The 19,892-nt window shown below is 48.0% G+C and overlaps 1 protein-coding gene across 1 annotated transcript; it reads right to left on the reverse strand.

Annotated features, from left to right (window-relative positions):
• Positions 1-223: 223 nt before the first annotated feature.
• LOC122190173 (sodium- and chloride-dependent GABA transporter 1-like) lies at positions 224-19,660 on the reverse strand. The gene is made up of 14 exons (XM_042889968.1): positions 19,426-19,660; positions 15,164-15,295; positions 14,566-14,666; positions 12,903-13,012; positions 12,417-12,549; positions 11,089-11,223; positions 10,539-10,642; positions 10,106-10,230; positions 8,887-8,999; positions 4,716-4,847; positions 3,906-4,008; positions 3,393-3,493; positions 2,466-2,633; positions 224-328 (listed from the first exon to the last, which is right to left on the reverse strand). The coding sequence occupies exons 1-14, from the start codon at positions 19,658-19,660 to the stop codon at positions 224-226; spliced, it is 1,797 nt and encodes a 598-aa protein (XP_042745902.1).
• Positions 19,661-19,892: the final 232 nt, after the last annotated feature.

A 19,892-nucleotide genomic window follows, 5' to 3' on the forward strand; every position in this document is an offset into this window, starting at 1 on the left:
GGCTGCTCCTCTCTGAGAGCCTGGGCCAGAGTGTTGCATGATGGAGACAGTCAGTGATGTGACACGGGGTCTGCTGAGGGAACAGAGGTGCTGGAGTTCCTCTGCTGGGTCCTCTCATGCAAAGCCATTGCAGAGCCGGGGGCAGCGGGCTGTGCCAGAGGGACTGGAGGGATGGCATGGTGTGGGCAGCTATGGGGCAGGGCGTGGAGCTCCGGCTCTCCTCCTAGACGGCAGCGTCTGATCCCCTGCCATTCAGAGACGTCTTCGGCTGGAGGCCATTCTTCTGCACCTGCACATCTGGCTGGGGCTGCGTCATCTGCTGGAAACGCTGCTCGGGAACAAGGGGAGAGAGGGTGTCAGCTGAAGACTGGAATCCCCAGCCCCCAACCTTGGGGTGGCCCTATTGCCAGCACGAGGGGATGGTAACGTGGCAGGGGATGCCCTTGCAGCACCACTCTATCTATCTCTGTTGCCAGGCCATGTGAGCCCCCTGCTTTGGTTCTGTGCAGAGCACTTCTACTTGAAGTGCAGGGATCACCTTTATAACATGGGGAAACAGCCACCAGGCAGTGCCTGCTGCTAATGGGAGCAAGGGAGAGCTGTAATGGCACAGACTTCAGAGCAAAGCCATTTTCCAAGCTTCCCCATTTTTGCAGCTAGGGTTTCCTGTGAAATGTCATCAACCAACTGCAGCATGCTGACAGGTCACGGTCTGTGACTCTAATGTGGATCAGACCAGTCCAGCTGCACAAACCTTTGCACCAGCAGTGATTCCCACCGCCATAAACTGATCAAATGAAAACTGTAAAGAGCAATAAAATGAAGCCAGAACCCAGGAAGATACAGAGGGGCAAGTCATTACTGGAAGCGTGCAGACTGAGCATCGGGAGTGATGAATGCTTATGAGTCACTTTGTCTGCCAGAGTGGGACTGGTGCTGCAAAAGAGAAGGCAGAGGAAAATAGAGCCCGACCTGAATAGGCATCACTAAGCCAGGAAGAAGCTCTTTGCAGCAAAGGGAAACAAGCTCCAACTCTCCAGCTCAGCTGAAGTGGCTGTTGCTGGGTGAATTCCCTCAAACGATCACTGAGCTGCTTCTGCCATTCATGGTCTTTTCTTTTCCCCTCACATTCATGCTCAGTAGGATCAAAATGACTTGTAATCTTCCCTGTCTGTCAAAACCACTTTATTCAGCATTGGCATCTAATTTCCCTCCAGCTTCAGCTCTATTACAAACTAATCCAGGATCTGTGCATATAAGAGGCCAAAAATTCTCTCCATCTCTCTGGAAAACGCACACACACACAAAAAAACCTGCCTCCCTCCTGCTGCCATCTGCTGCTTCTCTTTGGATCTATGAGCACCAGGAGCAGAAGCCCTCAGCCAGCAGTGCAGCTACTCCAGGAGAGCCACAGGCTGGCTTGGCTCCCCCAGATGCCAAGATATGTTGTCACATCCCTAATGGGAACAGGATTGAAAACATATCTGTTTGTTTGCCAGAATTCCCTTTTCCCCCTTTTCCAGCTCCTATTATGAGGGGTTAAGAAGCCCTCTAGAAATCTGAGTAAGACTTTCCTAGTGGAATTGCAGCTGGCCCTCAACCCAGCATCATCCTATTGGCTTGGCATTACATAGGTCTGAGTGCTGCAGAACCTCAAAGCTGCTCCCAGTACAAACAGCAAGAATCAGAAACTGAACTCAAATGAGAGACCAGAAACTGAAAGCTCATCTGAGACATCAGACCCAGGCAGATCCTGTAGCAGATCTCATCTAAATAGAGAGCTGGGAGGAAGGAAAGTCAAATCCACCTGCAACCTGACCTCAGAAGCAGAGGGCCTGAAGCTGATCTCAACCCAGCAGCTCTAGCCAAAGCATTTGGACTTAAACATTACTCAAAATATGACATCCACGAACTAAACTGGCGGGGTTTAGATGGCGCCAGCTGGCTGTTGAAGGCAGGCTGGGAAAGTCATAAATCAGCAGCACCCCTGCAGTGACTGCTCGCACCTGTAGCTCACGGCAGACAGCATCGAGACGGGGACTTTGTGCACAGCGCTCTCAAGATTGAACGTCAACACTGTAAATAAGATCTCAACAGCAATTACCATGTATGACATACAGAGATTCGTGATTCACTGCTGCATGTAACCTTGCTCAAATCAAGAATTAAAAAAACATATTTTAAGCAAGATCAAAGAGTTGCAGGTATTTGGGGTTCTGCACAGATTTCCGCCTTGCTTCTTATCCCCCTCATACACTGACTGCTGTTTGCAAAGCTGTCTCCATCACTAGCAGGTCTTAGCCCTGAGTTATCTCAAGCTTCATGCTTGGAGGATGCTGATGTCTCTGCTGAAAAGTGCCAGGTAACTGCTCACAGCCAGGGACCGCTGGGAATGGGATTTCTCTGTGTTACAAAATCTTAAGGATTTCTTCTTCACAGAAGAAGAGTGGCAAAGTCATACATACCTGCCGGAGAGTCCCTGTTGAGGTGAAGAAGCTGTACAGCATGTATCCTGGGATCAGTACCATGGAGGACAGCGCCATGAGCCAACCAATACCTTGTCCCCATGCAGGATAGATGTATTTGCCCAGTGTCAGAGGGGTCATTTCCACCACACTGAATAAGAACACACCCTGGGAAAAGAACACCAGCCATCGCAAGTGAGGGTGTGCAAGATCAGAGAAACATCCATTAATTTCTCCCTTCATCACTCTCTTAGTGCCAAACAGTCTTACGGCAATCCAACAGATCCTTAAATTATTATAGAAGCTTTCAGCCCATCATCTCTTAATTTTCTATCATTTCTCCCCTGACTACCCTATGCTGAAAGCTAGAACTAGAATAACCCTGATTTCCTTCTTCACCAGACAGCTCAGATAAGCAGTGCCCTTGCAAGCAGTTCCTAACCAAGTTGACAGCATCTTTACAGCTGGCCTCAGGAGCCTTTAACTTCCTATCATTGGCCTTCTCACACCATTCTTTGTTCTGCCACTGCTGGAAATGTGAGAACCAGCAAGAGCAAAATTGCTCCACCATCAGCTGTACTGTATTTGCTGGCGTCTTTTGCTCTGGCAAGCCTATTAGGCACCAGTGCAGGAGCCAGAGTGGCTGAGAACCTTCTCTTCTACCAATAACAGCTTTTAAATACAGTAAATTATTTGCTTGTCTCTTGACGTCTCAGATAGAAGAACTGAGAGCATCTTTTAGATTAAGTAATTAACTCTGAAGACTTTCTTACTCGCTATTTCCAGCTGTACTTTGCCTATCCCAGGTACCTTGCAGTTATGGACAGACCGTTAGTGGAATTAAAATGTAGTGTATCCCCTACAGCCCTTCCAAACTAAGAGGCCCTTCTGGATTCACTCCTGCAGATATGACCCTTCTGTTCTTACCAGGCAGACAAGAGGAGTGAAAAATGCCCAACAGATTTTCCACCAGATGCAAGGTTTGTAGCCGATCATTTCTTCGATGTTTCTGTAAAATCTGTTCACACCTAAAAGAAAAGGCTGTTGAGAAAAGCATCCCATCTCTGTGCCCCATAGGCTTCACCTCTTCTCATGAGAGAGCAAACGTCAGCCACAGCAAGAAGGTGACAACGCTGTGGTGTAAGAGCCATTATCTGAGGGGCCCAAGGATGGGGACACAAACACAGGGTCATCTTGCACACTGCAGGTGTCTTAGGAGGAGCTGAAGGCAGGACCATAGGCATCTGCCAGTTAGTGCACAGATCTTTGTGGTGGTCTGTGGAAGAGAGATGATAGCCTCCTGCTCCTGATTTTCTGGAATTATCAGCCTCAGCTATTTTCAGTTGCAAATCTTTTATTGCCTTCACTGTTGGATGCTTTTGAAAAAAATCACCCTTTGCCCATAGAGACAAGAAAGAAACAAGGTCTTTTTTTGCTTACCATAACACCAAGAAATTGAGATGGTCTCAAAGAAGACAAGAAAGAGAAGACACATGCCACTGGCTGAGTAGTAATCAAACAGCTTGAAAACATAAATGCCACCCTGAGGAGACAAAGCCAGGGTCAAGGAGTTTAGTTATGGATTATGTTTGACAATATCAGCCAGCTGCTTCAATTGCTACTAACTACATCTGCTGGCTTTAATGTTAATTTCTCCAGACAGGAGAGTAGGCGCTGAAATGTTTCCACTGGAATCAGGTTCCCAGCAGAAAAACTGGTGTGCTCTTGAAGGCAATTAGCCAGATTGTTCAGGTATGGCCAACGGCAAGTAGAAAAAATGGGGATTCGTGAGGCTTTCTTACTTATCCCTGTTTTAGTTGGAGTCACCTGATTAGTTCACTCTGCCCCTCCCAGGAGTTTTGTTGCTTTGCACCTCGCAAATCTACAGACCACTCAGTCCTATATTCACACACATAAACCTTGGCTTCAGCCCCAGAGGTTTCAGGGCTCCAAGAGACTGGTCTTTATGTTATCTTAACCCTCTGCACCAAGTGTTCCTTCAGCATGGGCTTTGCTGGCCTGAGCCCTTATTGCAAATAGCAAGAGAACACACTAGGCTGACTACAGGATGGCCACAGCAATTATGGAGGCATAACTTGAGATGTGACAGCAATGATAAGCCCATATGTCCAGAATTGGGATGGCTCCTACAGATGCTGTCACTTCTCCTAAAGCTTTTGGTGCTCCTGTGAAATCCGTGGGTGACTGGGCAGGTGCCAGGAATGGACGTACAAGCATGGCTGTCTGTACCTGGGTGATATTGGAGAATCCAACAAGATAAGAGATGAAACAGACTATTGCTATGAAGATCTTCTTCCTGGCTCTTAGGATATGAGGATATTCATCCATCAGGGCAGTAACGAACCCCTCCACAGTGCAGAACTGCAGCAAAAGACAATACCAAGGAAACATTTGTAAGTATCTTAGCCTGACATCACCCCCACCTACATTTAACCCCAGTGTTGACAGCCTCATTACTTTGTCATCTGCAGACAGTAGAAAAGAAGGCTCTGCACAGAGCTGCCCTGAATCATGTCCTGAAAGTACCTCTCTCTGTTCACTGATTATATAGGGAATTAAAAACACTGAGCTTAGATGCCTAAAATTAGCTGAGATGCATCTCCACCTTTGCCTCCCCTCAAACTCTCGAGGGCCACCCCACTGCTGTCCTGCTCCACAGCTCTGCCAGTCTCTCCATCACAGCAACAGCTCTGCTGCTGGCACATCTGCTCGTCCTTTCCCTGGTGTGCTCTTCTCAGCATATTGCAGCAGTGCTTGTGCTGTTTAGTGATCTGAAGCACTCATTATGTTGCTGTATCACCCACTGTCCAGTCCCACATGCAAGTATTAACAACAACATCTCTGACTACCTGTTCCTTGAGTTTATTTCCCTTTTTTCAAGCACTGCATTAAAATGCATGTAGTACATTCAAAGACCATCCTCACAGCATGTGGTCTTTCTAGAGCTGTGCTGTACTAGACACAGTGAGTTAATGCTGTCTGTACCATGATCTGCCCTATAGCAAGTTGTGTATGTGTGAAGCACATCCTTCTCTCCTATTTCCTCTTAAATTAGGAGATTCACTTTCAGGTCTCGCTCCTAGGAACCACAGGTAACGTACAGCTCTCAGAGAGCACATCTTGCCCATTGCAAAACCACTGGGAAGTTGATGAGGGCAGCAAGCTCCTGGTTTCCCCGGTCACCCTCAGTGAACATACAAACCAGTGCAGTGGCAGTGACAGATGGATATCAGAGACTTCTCTGTCCCCCAGGAGAGTGCTGTAGAAAGTGGGGGCATTTTTAGGTTCAGATTTGAGACAAGAAAGAAAACAATCAATAGAGATGGAGGTAGAAATACACAGACAAAAAGAGCAGCAGAACACTGGAAAAATCTATGGAAGCAAAGCCAGACATCTGAGTAACTCCTACTGCTGTGCAGGGGATGGTAGAGGAGCTGACATCCCATTGGCTTCTGGGACACAGAGAGAGGCAAAGAGCAATATTCCTGCCTGGAGTTTTATCTCCACATGCTGCAGTACGGAAAGCTGCATCCCAGAGAGCCCAAGCTCAATTGCTTTGTTTGGAATTTGTAATGAGCTCAGCCTTTTATGTAAGACTTGTGTCCAACATAAAGCATCCCTTTAAATGTCCATTAAAGCATCCCTTGCCATTAGAGCATGGGTTAATCTGTCTGTATACTCATTGTCAGCGAGCTCTTCACCCTATCCCACCTGCTCACTATCTACAAGAGTCAGGACAGAGCTGGCACCACAGTGTGAAGCATCAGCATGACGAAACCAACCCTGTCGAAAGCTATTCCTTCCGCATGGATGCATGGCCAGAACCTGGCACTGGGCAAGGCAGGGATGGACAAGGGCTGGGAGGGACTGGGGGAGAGAGTGGGCATGAGGGGATTCCAGCATGTAATAGGTAAAATGGGGAACCAAGCAGTGCCATGCTGGTTTTTCTAGCCCTAAAACAGAACTTCTTACCGTTCATTGGAAATGACCTTCTGTCAGCCTCAGACTGCAGAGAGCTACAGGAGCTGGAGGGACTCTACTTACAGCCTTGGGACTGCAGGCCCATGTGTGGCCTAGGGTCTTACTTTCCCAGCCCACATACCTAACCTTATCCCCAGGATAAGCAGGCAGCTGAGGGAAAGTGTGCTGCTTTCAAGAGTGAGGAGAGTCTGCTGATTTTGGGGCCACAATAACATTTTTCACCTAAAGGTTTTATTTCCAGTCACTTCTCTCTTTTCCCATTTTGGTGCATGATCACCATCACAAGCCGCTGGGTTGAATGACCTGGACTTGGCAGTCTCTCCCCCATCCTCACAGTGCTGAGGATGTGCTATTCCTCTTCAGCAATAACCAGAAGAATTGTGGCCTGAGCAGGACCGGGACTGGGACCAGGACCTGTGAGAAGGTTAACCACAGCTGCCAGATGTGCAGCATGGGTTTTACTACTCTCAGCCATAAATCCTCATGAATAACCTGCAAGAGGCAGGTCTCGCAAAGGGCAGATGCAGGCTTGCAGTCACAAGGCTTGTCAGCTCCCTTGGGGAGTAAAACGCCTGACCTGGAAACTCGTAGGTTAAAAGAAAGCATTAGCATGTTATGCAAGAGGGTCTAGACGCAAGAGAGCTAAAGCCGGAGTGGATCAGAGGCAGAGCAAACATTAAAGACCACAAGCAGCAAGTGGGGGCATAGGAGGGAGGTGCACACATCAATGTAGGTCACTGCTTGCATTCAAGGCACTGTGGAGGAGATGAGCATGATGGCAGAGAGGGAGATGGAGCTGCACTGCTGAGCTATTTGCTGAGCCTCAAGGACACAAGCGGACCACCTTGCAGCACTGCTGTGGGGATGGGTCTCATCGCTGCATCACACAGACCTCAGCCTGACCTTCCCTTGCTGGCCAGGCTCCCATACCCCTCCGACCCCATGCCTGGAGGGTGGTGAGGGTCCCTGCTGTGCCCTAATGAAAGCAGCTGCTCCTCATCTGCAAGTACCACAAACACTATTTAAAACAAGCACATATCAAAACTGCCATTTTTGAAATGGATACTTCCAAATGCATGTGTAATTGCAGCCTGTGTTGTTTTATACGGCTAAGCTGCCGTTCTGTAAATCGTGTGATTGACTCAGAGCGCCACCATGCATGCAGAAAGCTCCTTCCCATCTATTTATCTGCCCTTCTTTAAAAACTTGTTTTCCATTTGGTGCCTCCTTTCCCCGCTCCTCCTCCAGGCAGTGATAGCCCCCCACAGACCGCCCGCCCTCCAAGACCGGCTGACGGAGGGACCTGGAGAATTTCAAGTGGTATTTGAAAAGCAAATGCAGCAAATAAATTCCACACGGTGCTTTGAGGGCTCATTGTCATGTCTGAAACTATTTACTAGAGCTGAGTGAATAATCCATGGAGAGCGGTGGTTTTTGTTTTTGGTGGTTTTTTTTTTTCTGTAAATGGAGCTTCTTTCGAAACGTTTAGTCATTATTTGAAATTATTTGCCAAATAATGTCTGTGGTAATGCAGCTGAGAGCTCCAGGATGTGTTTTTTGTGGGAGCGTGCTGTAACTGAAAAGCAGGTATGGTTGACTGTATTTTTCGTGGAAACAAAGTATGACAGGTCAGGGAGTCTGATCAGGAATTAGATTTGGTTTTATGAAGGCTATGTGTAACCCAGGAGAGAGTCCATTTTGTTCTAAGGCTTTGCACAGCAAGGAAAGACCATGCTGTTACAGGGAAGGATGTGACAGACCCAGGCAGGCACACACTTTTGAAGGCTTCGGTTGCACCCTCTCCTCCAGAGGGACTGCCTCACCAGATAGCTACATTTATGCGAAATTATCAGATTAAAAACGTGTCATTACTTGTTAAAAAAAAATACAGAGCCCATACTATTTTGTTTTGCAATATTTTCCCAAGGCATGGCTTCTTTCTACCTGCTCGTTACGAAGCCAGCCTGGGAGCTCAAGCAGCAGAGCACTTCACCTCTGCTCAGGACTATGCTAGTTATTAAAAACAGTGCCAAAACACTGCACCAAACCACTATTCCCACTGCTTCAGATGCTGCATCGCTGCTTTTCTCAGTGCAACCTGCCAATGCCATGGCAGAGAGATATGGTCTAGTGGGAGGCTGGTATGTGCTGGGGACTTTCTACTCCAGCCTGCAACAGTAAGCCAAAGTAATGGCATTCTCTTACTGTGCCTCACAGGAAATCCAGGTTGGTGAAGGTGCTCCGATACCACCCCACTTGCAGCATATGAGAAGAGTGCAGGGGTGATGACCACAAAAGAGAGTTTTTTTCATGTGAAAGAATCTGTGAAAAAACAGACTCAAGGTGCAGAAGGGAAAACCACCATGAGGTCCAAAAATATCTTTGTATTTTACCCCACTTTGCCTCTGGGCTGCCTCACCTGACTATCCAGGCCCAGCATCATCAGCATAGAGAAGAAGAGGATCGACCAGAGTGGGGACAGGGGCAGTTGGGTGACAACCTGTGGATAGGCGAGGAAAGCCAGTCCAGGGCCTGCAGAAGTGAAATGAGAGATGAGTTCACATTTATAAAGTGTTTGATGGAAAGTCATGGTGATGAGCAACAGTGAAGAGAAACAGTGATGACAGGCAGAAACTGCGGGAAGTTACTACAAGAGATGTTACCCATGACACACCAACCATGTTGGGTGCACAGGGGTGGGATGGGAGGCAGCAATGACTGGGGAGATGCTTTGCCTTTTCTCCTCCTGCCAGTGAGAGTCATCAAATCACTGCTACCAAATGGAGCTGGAGCACTTTGCTAGAAAAAAAAAAATGAAATTTGGAGCTGGTGTCTTTTTCCCCCCCCTCCCCCGTCACATAATGCTGTTACTTGAGATAAAAGGTTTTTCTGGAAAGACAGCAATTTCAAAATACATCTTTGGGCAAAAAGACACAGTCTCATCTACATTTTAAAAAAATTATTCAGAGATCACAATTTCAAAATCTTGCATGGAAAAAGGACACCAAGCTTTGATCACATCTACTGAGAACATAGGCAGTATGTGAGGAAACAAATGTTCTCCAAGAAAGGTTTCAGAAAGCAAACAGACAAAATATTCCACTGCCAAAGCTCACAAAACCTCACCACTGAAAGCAGGTGGACATTAAAAGGAGTCAGGAATGCTCCCTGCAGCAGGAATTGGTGTGCAGTGAATGTCTGGTGATTCAGACTGGTCTTGGGCAGAAAACATACAAAGATGGCTGTGTGCTTGGTCATGGAGAAGAAAGACCTGGGAGCATCCCACACGCATGGACAAATTTCTCTAAAAATGCTGCTGTTGCATTTGTACCTGGGTTTGCTATTTTGGGTGACTTGTGGAAGCTTCCCATGGTGGATCTTCAAGTGTGTGAAGTGGTATTGGCTACACCAATACACAAACTATCATTATACCAGCGACAGAGAATCTGGCCCTTTACACATGCACAACATATAAATGTTTCCCAGGAAAATACTAAGCTCTGAGTCCTGCATTTTAACTAAAGGACAACTCCTGAATAACAATGCAGAGAGATAGAAACCTTAAGAGGTGATGTTGGGGGATCAGGGAAGGAAAAGACATTCTCGGTATTATTGGCACTGCTGCCATGTTTGCTCACCTGAGGAGGCCAGTTCTGAAATTGACTTCTTCGTGATGTGTGACATGAAGCCAACGATAGAGAAAATAACAAATCCAGCAAATACACTCGTGGTGGAGTTTATACAGCAAACAATAATGGAGTCTCTGGAAAAGAGAAAGGAAGAAAAGAAGCCATTTTCAGGTCCCTACCAAATAGGTGAGGAACAAAGGGTGGGCAAAGAGAAGACTAAGCCTTCCCCACTAGGGAGGAGGCAGTGTGCCCCTTAGCTGCTTAGTGACAGAGGGGGACAGCAGAGGCCAGGCACCCAGACTTGTGTGATGCCTCTATCCCTGCAAGCACTCAGAGCAGTAGCAGAGGGGAGCTCTGCTGGCCATTTGATGATGGTCAAAATGCATGATTCTCTGCTGCTTCCACCACCAAAACCCAACAGAGCCAGGAAAACCCAACAGACCTGTAGACGTTGTTGTGAAAAGTGTTGTAGCTCCCCAGTGCAATCAGGGACCCCAGCCCCAGGCCATAGGAGAAGAAGATCTGTGTGGCTGCATCCATCCAGACCTGCAGAAAGGGAACAAGCTTTGTGTCTGTCCTCCACCATGCAGTCAACTTGGTGGACTCTGCTCGCCGTTACCCAGTCTCTGGTCCATCTCTCTCTCCCTGCAGAGACTGATGACCTGCTACACAGGGTTAGTGCGGGCTGCAGGCTATCCAGCACTGGGCCAGTCAGGAAATGAGGCATTCCCAACCCAGAGGGGAGGTTCCTTTGCTGGGGTAATTTCTCATCCCTCGTGGACAATATCACCTGATTACAACAGAGATGCTGCATGGCATTCCACCCATTAACAACCTGAATTTTGTCTCAAACTGTGAGGGTAATGACTACCCAAGTAGGGAGATATTCCTTTTCAGTTTTAGTTCTCTCTTAAAATATTGAAGGAAACACTGATATGAAGATAGCTGGGCATTAGAACTACCAGCAGGACAGTTACAGCCAGGCAACCAACCTCAGAGTCGGAGAGCTTCCTGAAGTCAGGTGTGAGGTAGAAGAGGATGCCCTCCTTGGCCCCGGGCAGAGTGACTCCCCGGAAGAAGAGGATGAACAACATGAAGTAGGGGTAGGTGGCTGAGAAATACACCACCTACAGGAGATACCATGGGATAGATACTGTCAGTAATTCCTGTCCATGGTGGCACTGCAGTCACTGTGTACCCCCCACCACCTTTGAGGGGGATAAGGTCCCCAGGCACTGCTGTTCAAGGCTGAGCCTGTAATCATGGAGAGAGCAGCCTGCACAGCCCCAAGAGAGAAGAAATTAATATCCTCCTTGTATTTTCCACCTCACACTCCTATGCAAGTAACATTTCTGGCTGTTTCTCTGTGCCAAAGACAAGCAAGGATGCACTAATCGCAAAAGTAGCAGGCAAAATTCTAGATGGATTGCCCAAAGACAAGAGGATTGCAGAAGGATAAATTTAGTCCACAGAAGTAATCCCTTTAAATCATCGCATCCTTATTTTGCAGAGCTAAAGCCAGCATTCCACTAGTCCAATGCATCAAGAAACGTTAGCTCTCTTGACTCCAACTCTTCAGAGAATTGCAAGCATATGCCATCACTCAACAGGTAATGGCAGTCACTGGGCCTTTGCTGTGACTGTGTAGCAAAACCCCATCTGAGAACCCCTAGGGGTGTCAGCGGTTGAGGTGACCTCCCTCTGAAGTGCTTCTTTCTGATCTTCACTGTAGATTATCCCTTTCATAATGCTGTCCCTCTAACATCATGCTGTGCTCTAAATAACACACCTCAGTATCTCAGCATTGCCATTTCAATAAACTAAGCAATTACCTTTCAACTGTCCTGGTCTGAAATGCTACACAGTGAATAATCATATACTTCTGATCCATAGGTATCTCACCAATACCTAAACGGCAGCAGAAAGATTTTCTAAAGAGATGGTGAGTGCTTTTCAGTCCACAGCATTTCAAGAGACGCTATTATTGTAGGGTGGAACCTAGAATAGACCTCATCATCTTGGAGAACTGTCCTGATGCGGGTTAACAGTAGTCATCTCTGAAAATCTCTTTCCCAAATCTTCAGAGAGACTGAGAACGTTTACCTGCGACTTTGTGGGGAAGAATTATTCTCTACACTTAGATTGAAAGTTACCATGAACATAGCAATTTTTACAGCCGTGCAAGGTAAATGTCAAGAATTTAATAGCATCTACTGCAATTCAGCCTTGAAGCACCGTAACATTAGTTACAGACACTCAGACTAAATTGAGTCTGGAGGACATTTTGACAGCACCGAACCACCCATTCCTCACACCATACCTTGCCCGTCCACTCCACACCCTTCCAGATGGAGAAGTAAACCAGCAGCCAGGCCAGGGCCAGTGTGCCAGCCAGGGGCCAGCGGATGGATCCAGGCTCCCCCAAGCCGCCGGACATCTGGTGCATGTTTCTCCTAGGGTGGGAGAGGCTGTGTTAAGGGAAAGTCTGACCCCTGGGGGTGTGATGATTGGAGATCTCAGTGGTGCCTGGAGAGCGAAGGGCCAGATGAAGACATGCATGAGAGCCCACAAGACCTAGAGGGACCTGCGGCACATGGTGAGGGGCTAAGAGAAGAAGGATAGATGCAGAGAGGCCATTACTCTCCATTCATCTGACATGCAATGCACAGTGCTCCCCACCCTGTGCCTGCCCCAGTTAGCAGCCAGTTCTCCAAGGTCTGGAGTTGACAGGGAGGGCAGCAGCCCTGGCAGACAGGTAGGATGGTTGCAGTGGGGAGAAACCTGGTGTAGGCAGGCTGTGACGTACTCCCAGAACTCGGTGACGGCGCTGGTGAGGTTGGTGGTGTCATCCAGGGAGTAGTTGGAGAAGCAGCGGTCGGTGTTCCAGGCATTCCCGCAGCTCTGCCACGGCAGGTCCTGGGGGCACAGCTGCTGTTAGCATCTCCAGCAAGGAGTGAAACCTGTCTTTCTTTAAACTACAGGCACAGGTTGTTTTTGCAAAGGGGGTGGGCAGCTCATCTGGATGGGCAGAAGCTTTGCAGCAAAAGGCATTAAACAGTTTTCCAAAATAATAGTTAAGTGTGAAGCAGACTTTTCCAGGAAATTATATCAAGAACATGATTAGGGCAATGTCATAGCTCTAATAAAATGTAGCAATTCCCCGGATAGTAAGCTATTTCCAATTAACTGTTGGTAATTAATAGCTACTAATTAAAATAGCTACCAAGGGATATTGTGTTTAGAATCAATATGGCTTTTGGCTAGTTTCACAAAACAAGTGGTTGGAGTTTTCTGCACAAAGAACAAACACTGATTCATTCCTTATCTCCCATTCATACCGAGCCCCAACATATGAAAAGCAATGTAGCATTGCAAATTGGAGGCTAAAAGTCTGTCTATATGAACAAATTATTGTAACATAAGCTTGGGAATAAATATGAAGCACAGTAGCTATTTCACGTCATCTCCTCCCCCGATTTTAAGCATTACAGAGGAGTTCCTGGATATTTTGATGCAGTGGCTAACAGCATGGTAGTAGTGCGTTGCTGCAGATTGAACACGGTCAGCTCTGGAGCTGCAAGCAATGAAGCTGCAGCATCACGGGCTGTGTGAGCACACAGGCAGCTCACCTGTGCCCCGTCATGCCATACATAAGCAGCTCAGATACATCCCTGCACGCAGCAGTCTTGTTTCCTGAGCACAGAGAAGGCATGACCAAGACATGTAGATGGATGCAGAAGGGCTATTCTGGATGATTTCCCTTTGTAGATAAAGCCTTGGGCTCCAGCTTGACAAAGTCTTTGAGAATGTTTGCGTCCTTTCTTGACCATACAAGAATACAGCCTCTTTTTAAGATATTTTCTGTGTTTTAAGTGCTTTGTGGCATCAGAGCCTGCAAGGAGCACACTGGTTCTGCACAACGGCTGTGGAGGGACAGATAGGAACACCCCAGTTCCCCCCCCAGCTCCCCAAGCTATTTGCATCCATCCTGTGATTTTGCTGTGAAGGAAATGCAGTGGCTCAAGCAGAGCTGCAGAGCAGCCTTTCAACCAAGTACCCTGCACGTCAGAGATGCAGCACAGCTCTTCTAGGAGGGGAGGGCATGGGGACGTTTTGTTGCTGCTCTATTTCCTCTGGATCTCAGAGGACAGAAGCAGCAGCAGGCAAGATGGGTTCCCTGTTCAGGTTCAAAATACCCCTACTCAGATTTAGGAGGGGCAAGGAACAGATGTCAGCCAAGCTCGGTGACTGGCACCTTCCAGGAGCTTTCTGGAGAAAGCAAAGGCTGTGAGCCAACACCTGAAGCTGCCTGTGGAGACACAAGCACTGTGACCAGCCAGGTCTGTGACATCTGAACAAACCAAAGCCACATCCTAAGATGCATCTTCATAGGGTGAGAAACTGTTCCCCAGGAAGCAGGGAGTAAGGACTGTACAGCTAATGCCATGTCATAGAAGTCTGTGACTCACTGAAGTGAAAGAGTTGAAGAGATAGTAGAGAGACCAGGCAATGATGACAATATAATAGATGTTCAGCCAGAAGGAGAGAACCACAGCTGCCAGCCCCACTCCTGCAAAAGAAGACAGAGAGCAGCATCAATCCAGGTCTCTGTGCCCAAGTGAGCTCCTGGGCATCACAGAAAGCTCTGTGGCAGAGCCAGAAAAAAACAAGGTGATTTACCCATGTGGCACACAGCACAGATACACTGTGCTCTCAAGAGAGCTTCTCATCCACCCATTTAATAGAATCATAGAATCATAGAATCACAGAATGGCCTGGGTTGAAAAGGACCACAATGATCATCTAGTTTCAACCCCCCTGCTATGTGCAGGGTTGCCAACCACCAGACCAGGCTGCCCAGAGCCACATCCACCAGGTGAAAATTTCATTATGCTAGATTGCCCCTTATAAACAGGATTTGATTACTTCCCCAGATTTTAAGGGTCAAGGACAGGGAAAAAATGTCCCTGAGTTGCTCCCCACCACAGTCCCCAGGGCTTTGCTTCCCAAACCATTAGAAGATCTTTGTAGGCACATCACCACCTTTACCAACTTACAGCACAGTACCTTTAAACATGGGTGCTAATTTCCAGACTCCCAGTCCTCCCACAGAGGTGTACTGGCCAAGAGCAGTTTCCAGCAGGAAGAGCGGGATCCCAGCAAACACTAGCGTCAGGAAATAGGGAATGAGGAAGGCCCCTGAAAGAAGGAGCAGTGTTACCAGATGCCTCTCTGTTTCTCCATCAGCACCCATGTGACAACGAGCAGACTTGCTTGGAGGTGACAACTTGCAACTGGGCTTGATGTGTTCATAAAGTCTCCTACTGAGATCACCGCTGCCTTCCCCTTCTGTGCTCATACCATTGTGGATATTTATCCCTCATATAATGTAAATACATACACCATAGCTAGTGATACTGCTAAGCCTCACTTATTTGGTAGATACTTGGGTGCTGTTTAACCCAGCATGACAACAAAACCAAACACTCAGGTGCTGACCTTGGTAGCTTGCTCTCATTGAAGTTCTGTTCTACTTGTAGCAGTACTTTCACCTTGAGGAAATCGACACAGGAATATCTGGCATTGGCACTGCTTTTTCAGTTCACAGCTGTTTCAGTCTTTCAGGGAATCTGTGACAAAAACCCTATTTGCTCTTGTAACAGTCCTGTGCACCTCCCCACTCTTCCCCTAGTTACCTTGAAGTTACCAGTGAAAACATTATTTCTATGGACCCTATTATTAGCATGGACCCTATGGAAGTCTTATTGTCACTAGAAGTACAGCTATCCAGCAGATGGATTATTTGTAAATTTGTAAATTTGAAAAGAAGCAACAAAATAGATGAGCCTCGCCATGCGATTTGAAGGCTGTATGAGTTCAGGTCACTCTGACTTCCAGGACTCAGCACAGAGCTCATTTTCCAGCTGTCTGGTGCGTGTGCTGGAGCCTGTCATTATCCCCGAATAGAACTAAGTATTGCAGAAGATCCTGGCAGGGGAAAGAGGAATTCTATTTGTGCAGCAACAGCTGGCCAGGTGCAGGGTAGCACTGATGTCTGCACCATCCGGAGGGCCCAGCTGTCAACCCAAGTCTTCTTCCCCGGGTATTAGAGGGAAAGCAAGCACTGAGGCAGCCAGCAGAGCTTCCCTGCAGAGCCCAGCCAAGCTCCCCGAGCTGCTCTCTGTGGGCAGGAAAGCATTAAGGCTGTGGCAGCTGCTGCCTTTGGGGCACCCAGCTGAGGATGCCTGCGTGTCAAGCAAGGAGTGATCCCAGCTGGGAGAGGCAGGTACCAGCAACCAGCATGGGACTCACTGAAAGCTGTTGTGCTGAGGAGCTGGCAGTGGATGGTGGGGAGAAAACATGCTGTGGGCCTGCAGCTCAGTGTCCATAAGTCTGAACTGCAAGCTGGCATGCAACCCCAGGCTCTCGCCTCTGACAGCAGCTTGGCGATGGAGAGCTTTGAGGATGGCAGCTGGAGAGACTCTGCCCATGCAGCATCCTGCCCATGGGCTAGGTTCAGCCCCAGGTCCTATGAGAAAGCCAGAGGCCATGGATGCTGCTTTGGTGTACAGCTATGGTAGGCTGAGCTTAGTGAGGACACAGTGGTCAGCTGGCTTCTGTGCTAGCAGCTAATGAAATTTGGCCACTCCCCTGATGGATTAGCATTTTTCATCTACAGCAGGCCAGAAAAGATTTGTGAAAGGTTTTATTAGAATATCAAGAAAAACAAAAAGACAACAAACCCAAAACATGTAAACCCAGGTAATTTATCCTGGCTTAACCAAAAGTCCTCTGGAATAGGAGCAAATCTACCAGCCAGGCTGCAGCCTTGAGCTGAGGGCTATTGGCAGGGGTGGTACTGCTCTGGAAGGCTAGGTCCCTCTAAGAACACACCCAAAGCTGCACTGCCAGCTGTGACATCAGTTCAGGAATTTGTACCTAAAATCTGTGTGCCTGGCCTCACACCCCTCTGCAGTTTTCAGCTCTTATGCCATATAGGGAGGTATAGCAGTCTTAAACCAGCAAACACTGCCCACGGATGAGGAGCTGAGCATTACAAGCTGCTATGTGCCTTTTCTTGGCATCTCGAAGTGCAAATGAGAAGTGTGTGATGCTTATTTAAAGAAACGTTTCTCTCAAGTTATTCAAGCTCAGGATCTGATAGACAATTTTTAGCACCTTCTGAGCCACATTTAGAGTCAGACTGCAGTCCAGCAAATTCCTGTTGACATCGGAAGGACAGCACAGGGCTGAGTGTTAGTCATTGCTGGGCACACGCATCCATCAGCACACAGAGCCAGTGGGGAGACAGGCATCTCTTGGGGTGATGCCTGCTCTGTGCAGCGGATGGGGCTCATGGAAGGCCGCTGTACCCAGGGTGAATATCCCCTAACTACATGCCCGATTACAGCACAGAGCAAGTGAGCCATGAGCTGATACAATGTGATGGCAGTAAGTAAGCCATGGTATTTCCATTCAGTCCAGTTGGCCTGTGCGTAATGGAAGCAGCCCACAGCCCACGCCCCATGCAGTTCACATGAAGGATGCTAAAATTAGCATCCCACCCTCTGCCTGCTCCGCTGGGGCCGTGCCAGGAGCTGCCATCAGATGCAGCACGACCCTTCCTCGCTGCTCCCCACTGGCAGCCAGTGACGCTTGTGTGCGTCACTTCTGTCCCTTACAGGCATCAGACGTTCACTGCTTCTCATTGCTGGCTGTGGGAACAGCCAGAGCAGGCCAGGGTAAGCAGAACAAGAGGTGCAGGCTGCCACTAGCTGCACAGCCCAGCATGTGAGGTAGGGATGAGAACACGGGTACCGGTTCCCCTATTACACCTGCACAGCACTTTTGCTGGCAGCCAGCTGGTCCCTCGGTGTGCCTGCAGCTGCCAGGTCAGAAATTACCCCCTGTGCCATTACTAATGCTAATTACAGCATTTTACACCTCCGCAGCTCAGTCTCTCTTAGGATCTCAGCTGGTTTTATAAATAGGATTGATTTTATCTCAAATAAATCTCTAATTATAGGTATTACCATCCCCACTTTTATATGTGAGGAGATGGGCAGCCATGTATGCAGTGTGTCTGAGATTGCAGAGCCAACACAGAGCAGAGGATAGGCTAAATCTGAGCAAACATGGGTACTGGTACCAGGTATGGGCGCTGGAAACCTGCATCATAGCCCTGAAAATGGTGGGACAAGGGAGGGACAGCGTGGGTGAGCTGAAGCGATGAGAAACAGTCATGATAGCCACAGAAGAAGTAGGTTTTGAAAACGAAACTTGAGGGAAGGGAAAAAGGTGTGAAGAAACTAAGTGAGAACAGGAGACCCTCAGAGCTGCATGAATGAATATGACCCTCGTGTTGCAAAATTGGTTTTTTTTTCCAACATTGGGGAAACATTCATTCATGCTTAATGGTCTTTTCCAACCTTAATGATTCTATGACTCCATGACAGGAACTCTGGGAAGGGGAGAGCTAAGAGGAAAGTAATCACCAGCACAAGAAGGCTGACATGATAATAAAATTACACGTACTGCCTGAAAGGTGAGATGAAGGAATTTGGACTTGTGGGGAACTCTGAGGAATAGCTCAAGGAGGTAAGCAGCACATTAAGGAGGGAGGGAAGGTTAATTTACTAAAAAGCAAAAACACAGAGAGACAGATGTGGGGGAGAAGAGCTGTCTGCTCTGCTGATGTCAGAGTAGCACATATTCCCCTCTACAAAAGCATCTCTGTGATGATGCTGAAGAAACATTACCATTTTACAAAGAAAAGCACAATGGTGTGTTTTATGATTTCATCCAATTCATGCAGCTAGTTTGAAACTGGGGAGGGAGCTGACCTTCTAGCTCTCTTGATTTCTGGCCCAGCACTGTTTCCATCTGCCCACTAGCCACTTGCACAGACCCACATAACCCAGAGCCAGTCCAGGGAACAGGCTGCTCAAAAGTGAGAAAAGATGTTATATGTTTCTCTTACTGCAATGCTACAACATGATGGAAAACACAGCAATAACGGCGAGGGAGCAAAGTCATAGACTGCAGCAAATGAGGACAAGCCCAAATGCTGTAGCCATGGGCAGAGAAATGAAGGAAGAAAATTTGCTTGTCCTTTTAAGCCTCAAGCAGGCAGGGATCTCCAGCAAGTTACCCTTGTCTCCATTGCCAACCCTTAAATGAGGTCTGTGAAGGGCTTGATCCTTTCTCCACCCTCTTTCAGTCACTCTGGTACACTGCATGCACCTGAGCTCCCCTGGGTTGGCTGTGTCTTCCCACCAGCTGCTCAATCACTGTTTCAAGCCACGACTTAGCATTTTTGCTACACTCACCTCCTCCATTCTTGCCACAGAGATACGGAAAGCGCCAGACGTTGCCCAGCCCAATGGCATAGCCCACACAGGACAGTAGGAAGTCAAACCTCCCCTTCCAAGAGCCCCTGTCTGGGATCTTCTTCTTCTTGGTGCTTGGGGCCTCTGGGGCAATGGGCTCTGGCTCTTCCAAGGCTGCTTGTTTCACCTCAGAGGGAGAGCTCAGCTCCACAGAGGTGTTGTCCATCTTGCCCATGGTGACTCAGGTGTATGGCTGCCCTTGCTCAGGGGCTGGAAGAGCTGAAATGGCAGCCTTGGCCCTGGTCAAACTTAGATGAAACTGGAAGTGCTGCGCAAACCTCCTGGCAAGAAAGCAGAGAAAGAAATTACCTTGTGTATGTGTCAGGTTCAGGGTAGGGCCTCACTTAGCTGAAGTAGACTTGCTAGGTAGACTCATGCACACTAAAGCAGCCTCCCTGCTCTCCCTA

The sequence above is a fragment of the Lagopus leucura genome, unplaced genomic scaffold, assembly GCF_019238085.1.
Source record: "Lagopus leucura isolate 7727_CA_CO unplaced genomic scaffold, USGS_WTPT01 Super-Scaffold_100159, whole genome shotgun sequence".
NCBI lineage: Eukaryota > Metazoa > Chordata > Aves > Galliformes > Phasianidae > Lagopus > Lagopus leucura.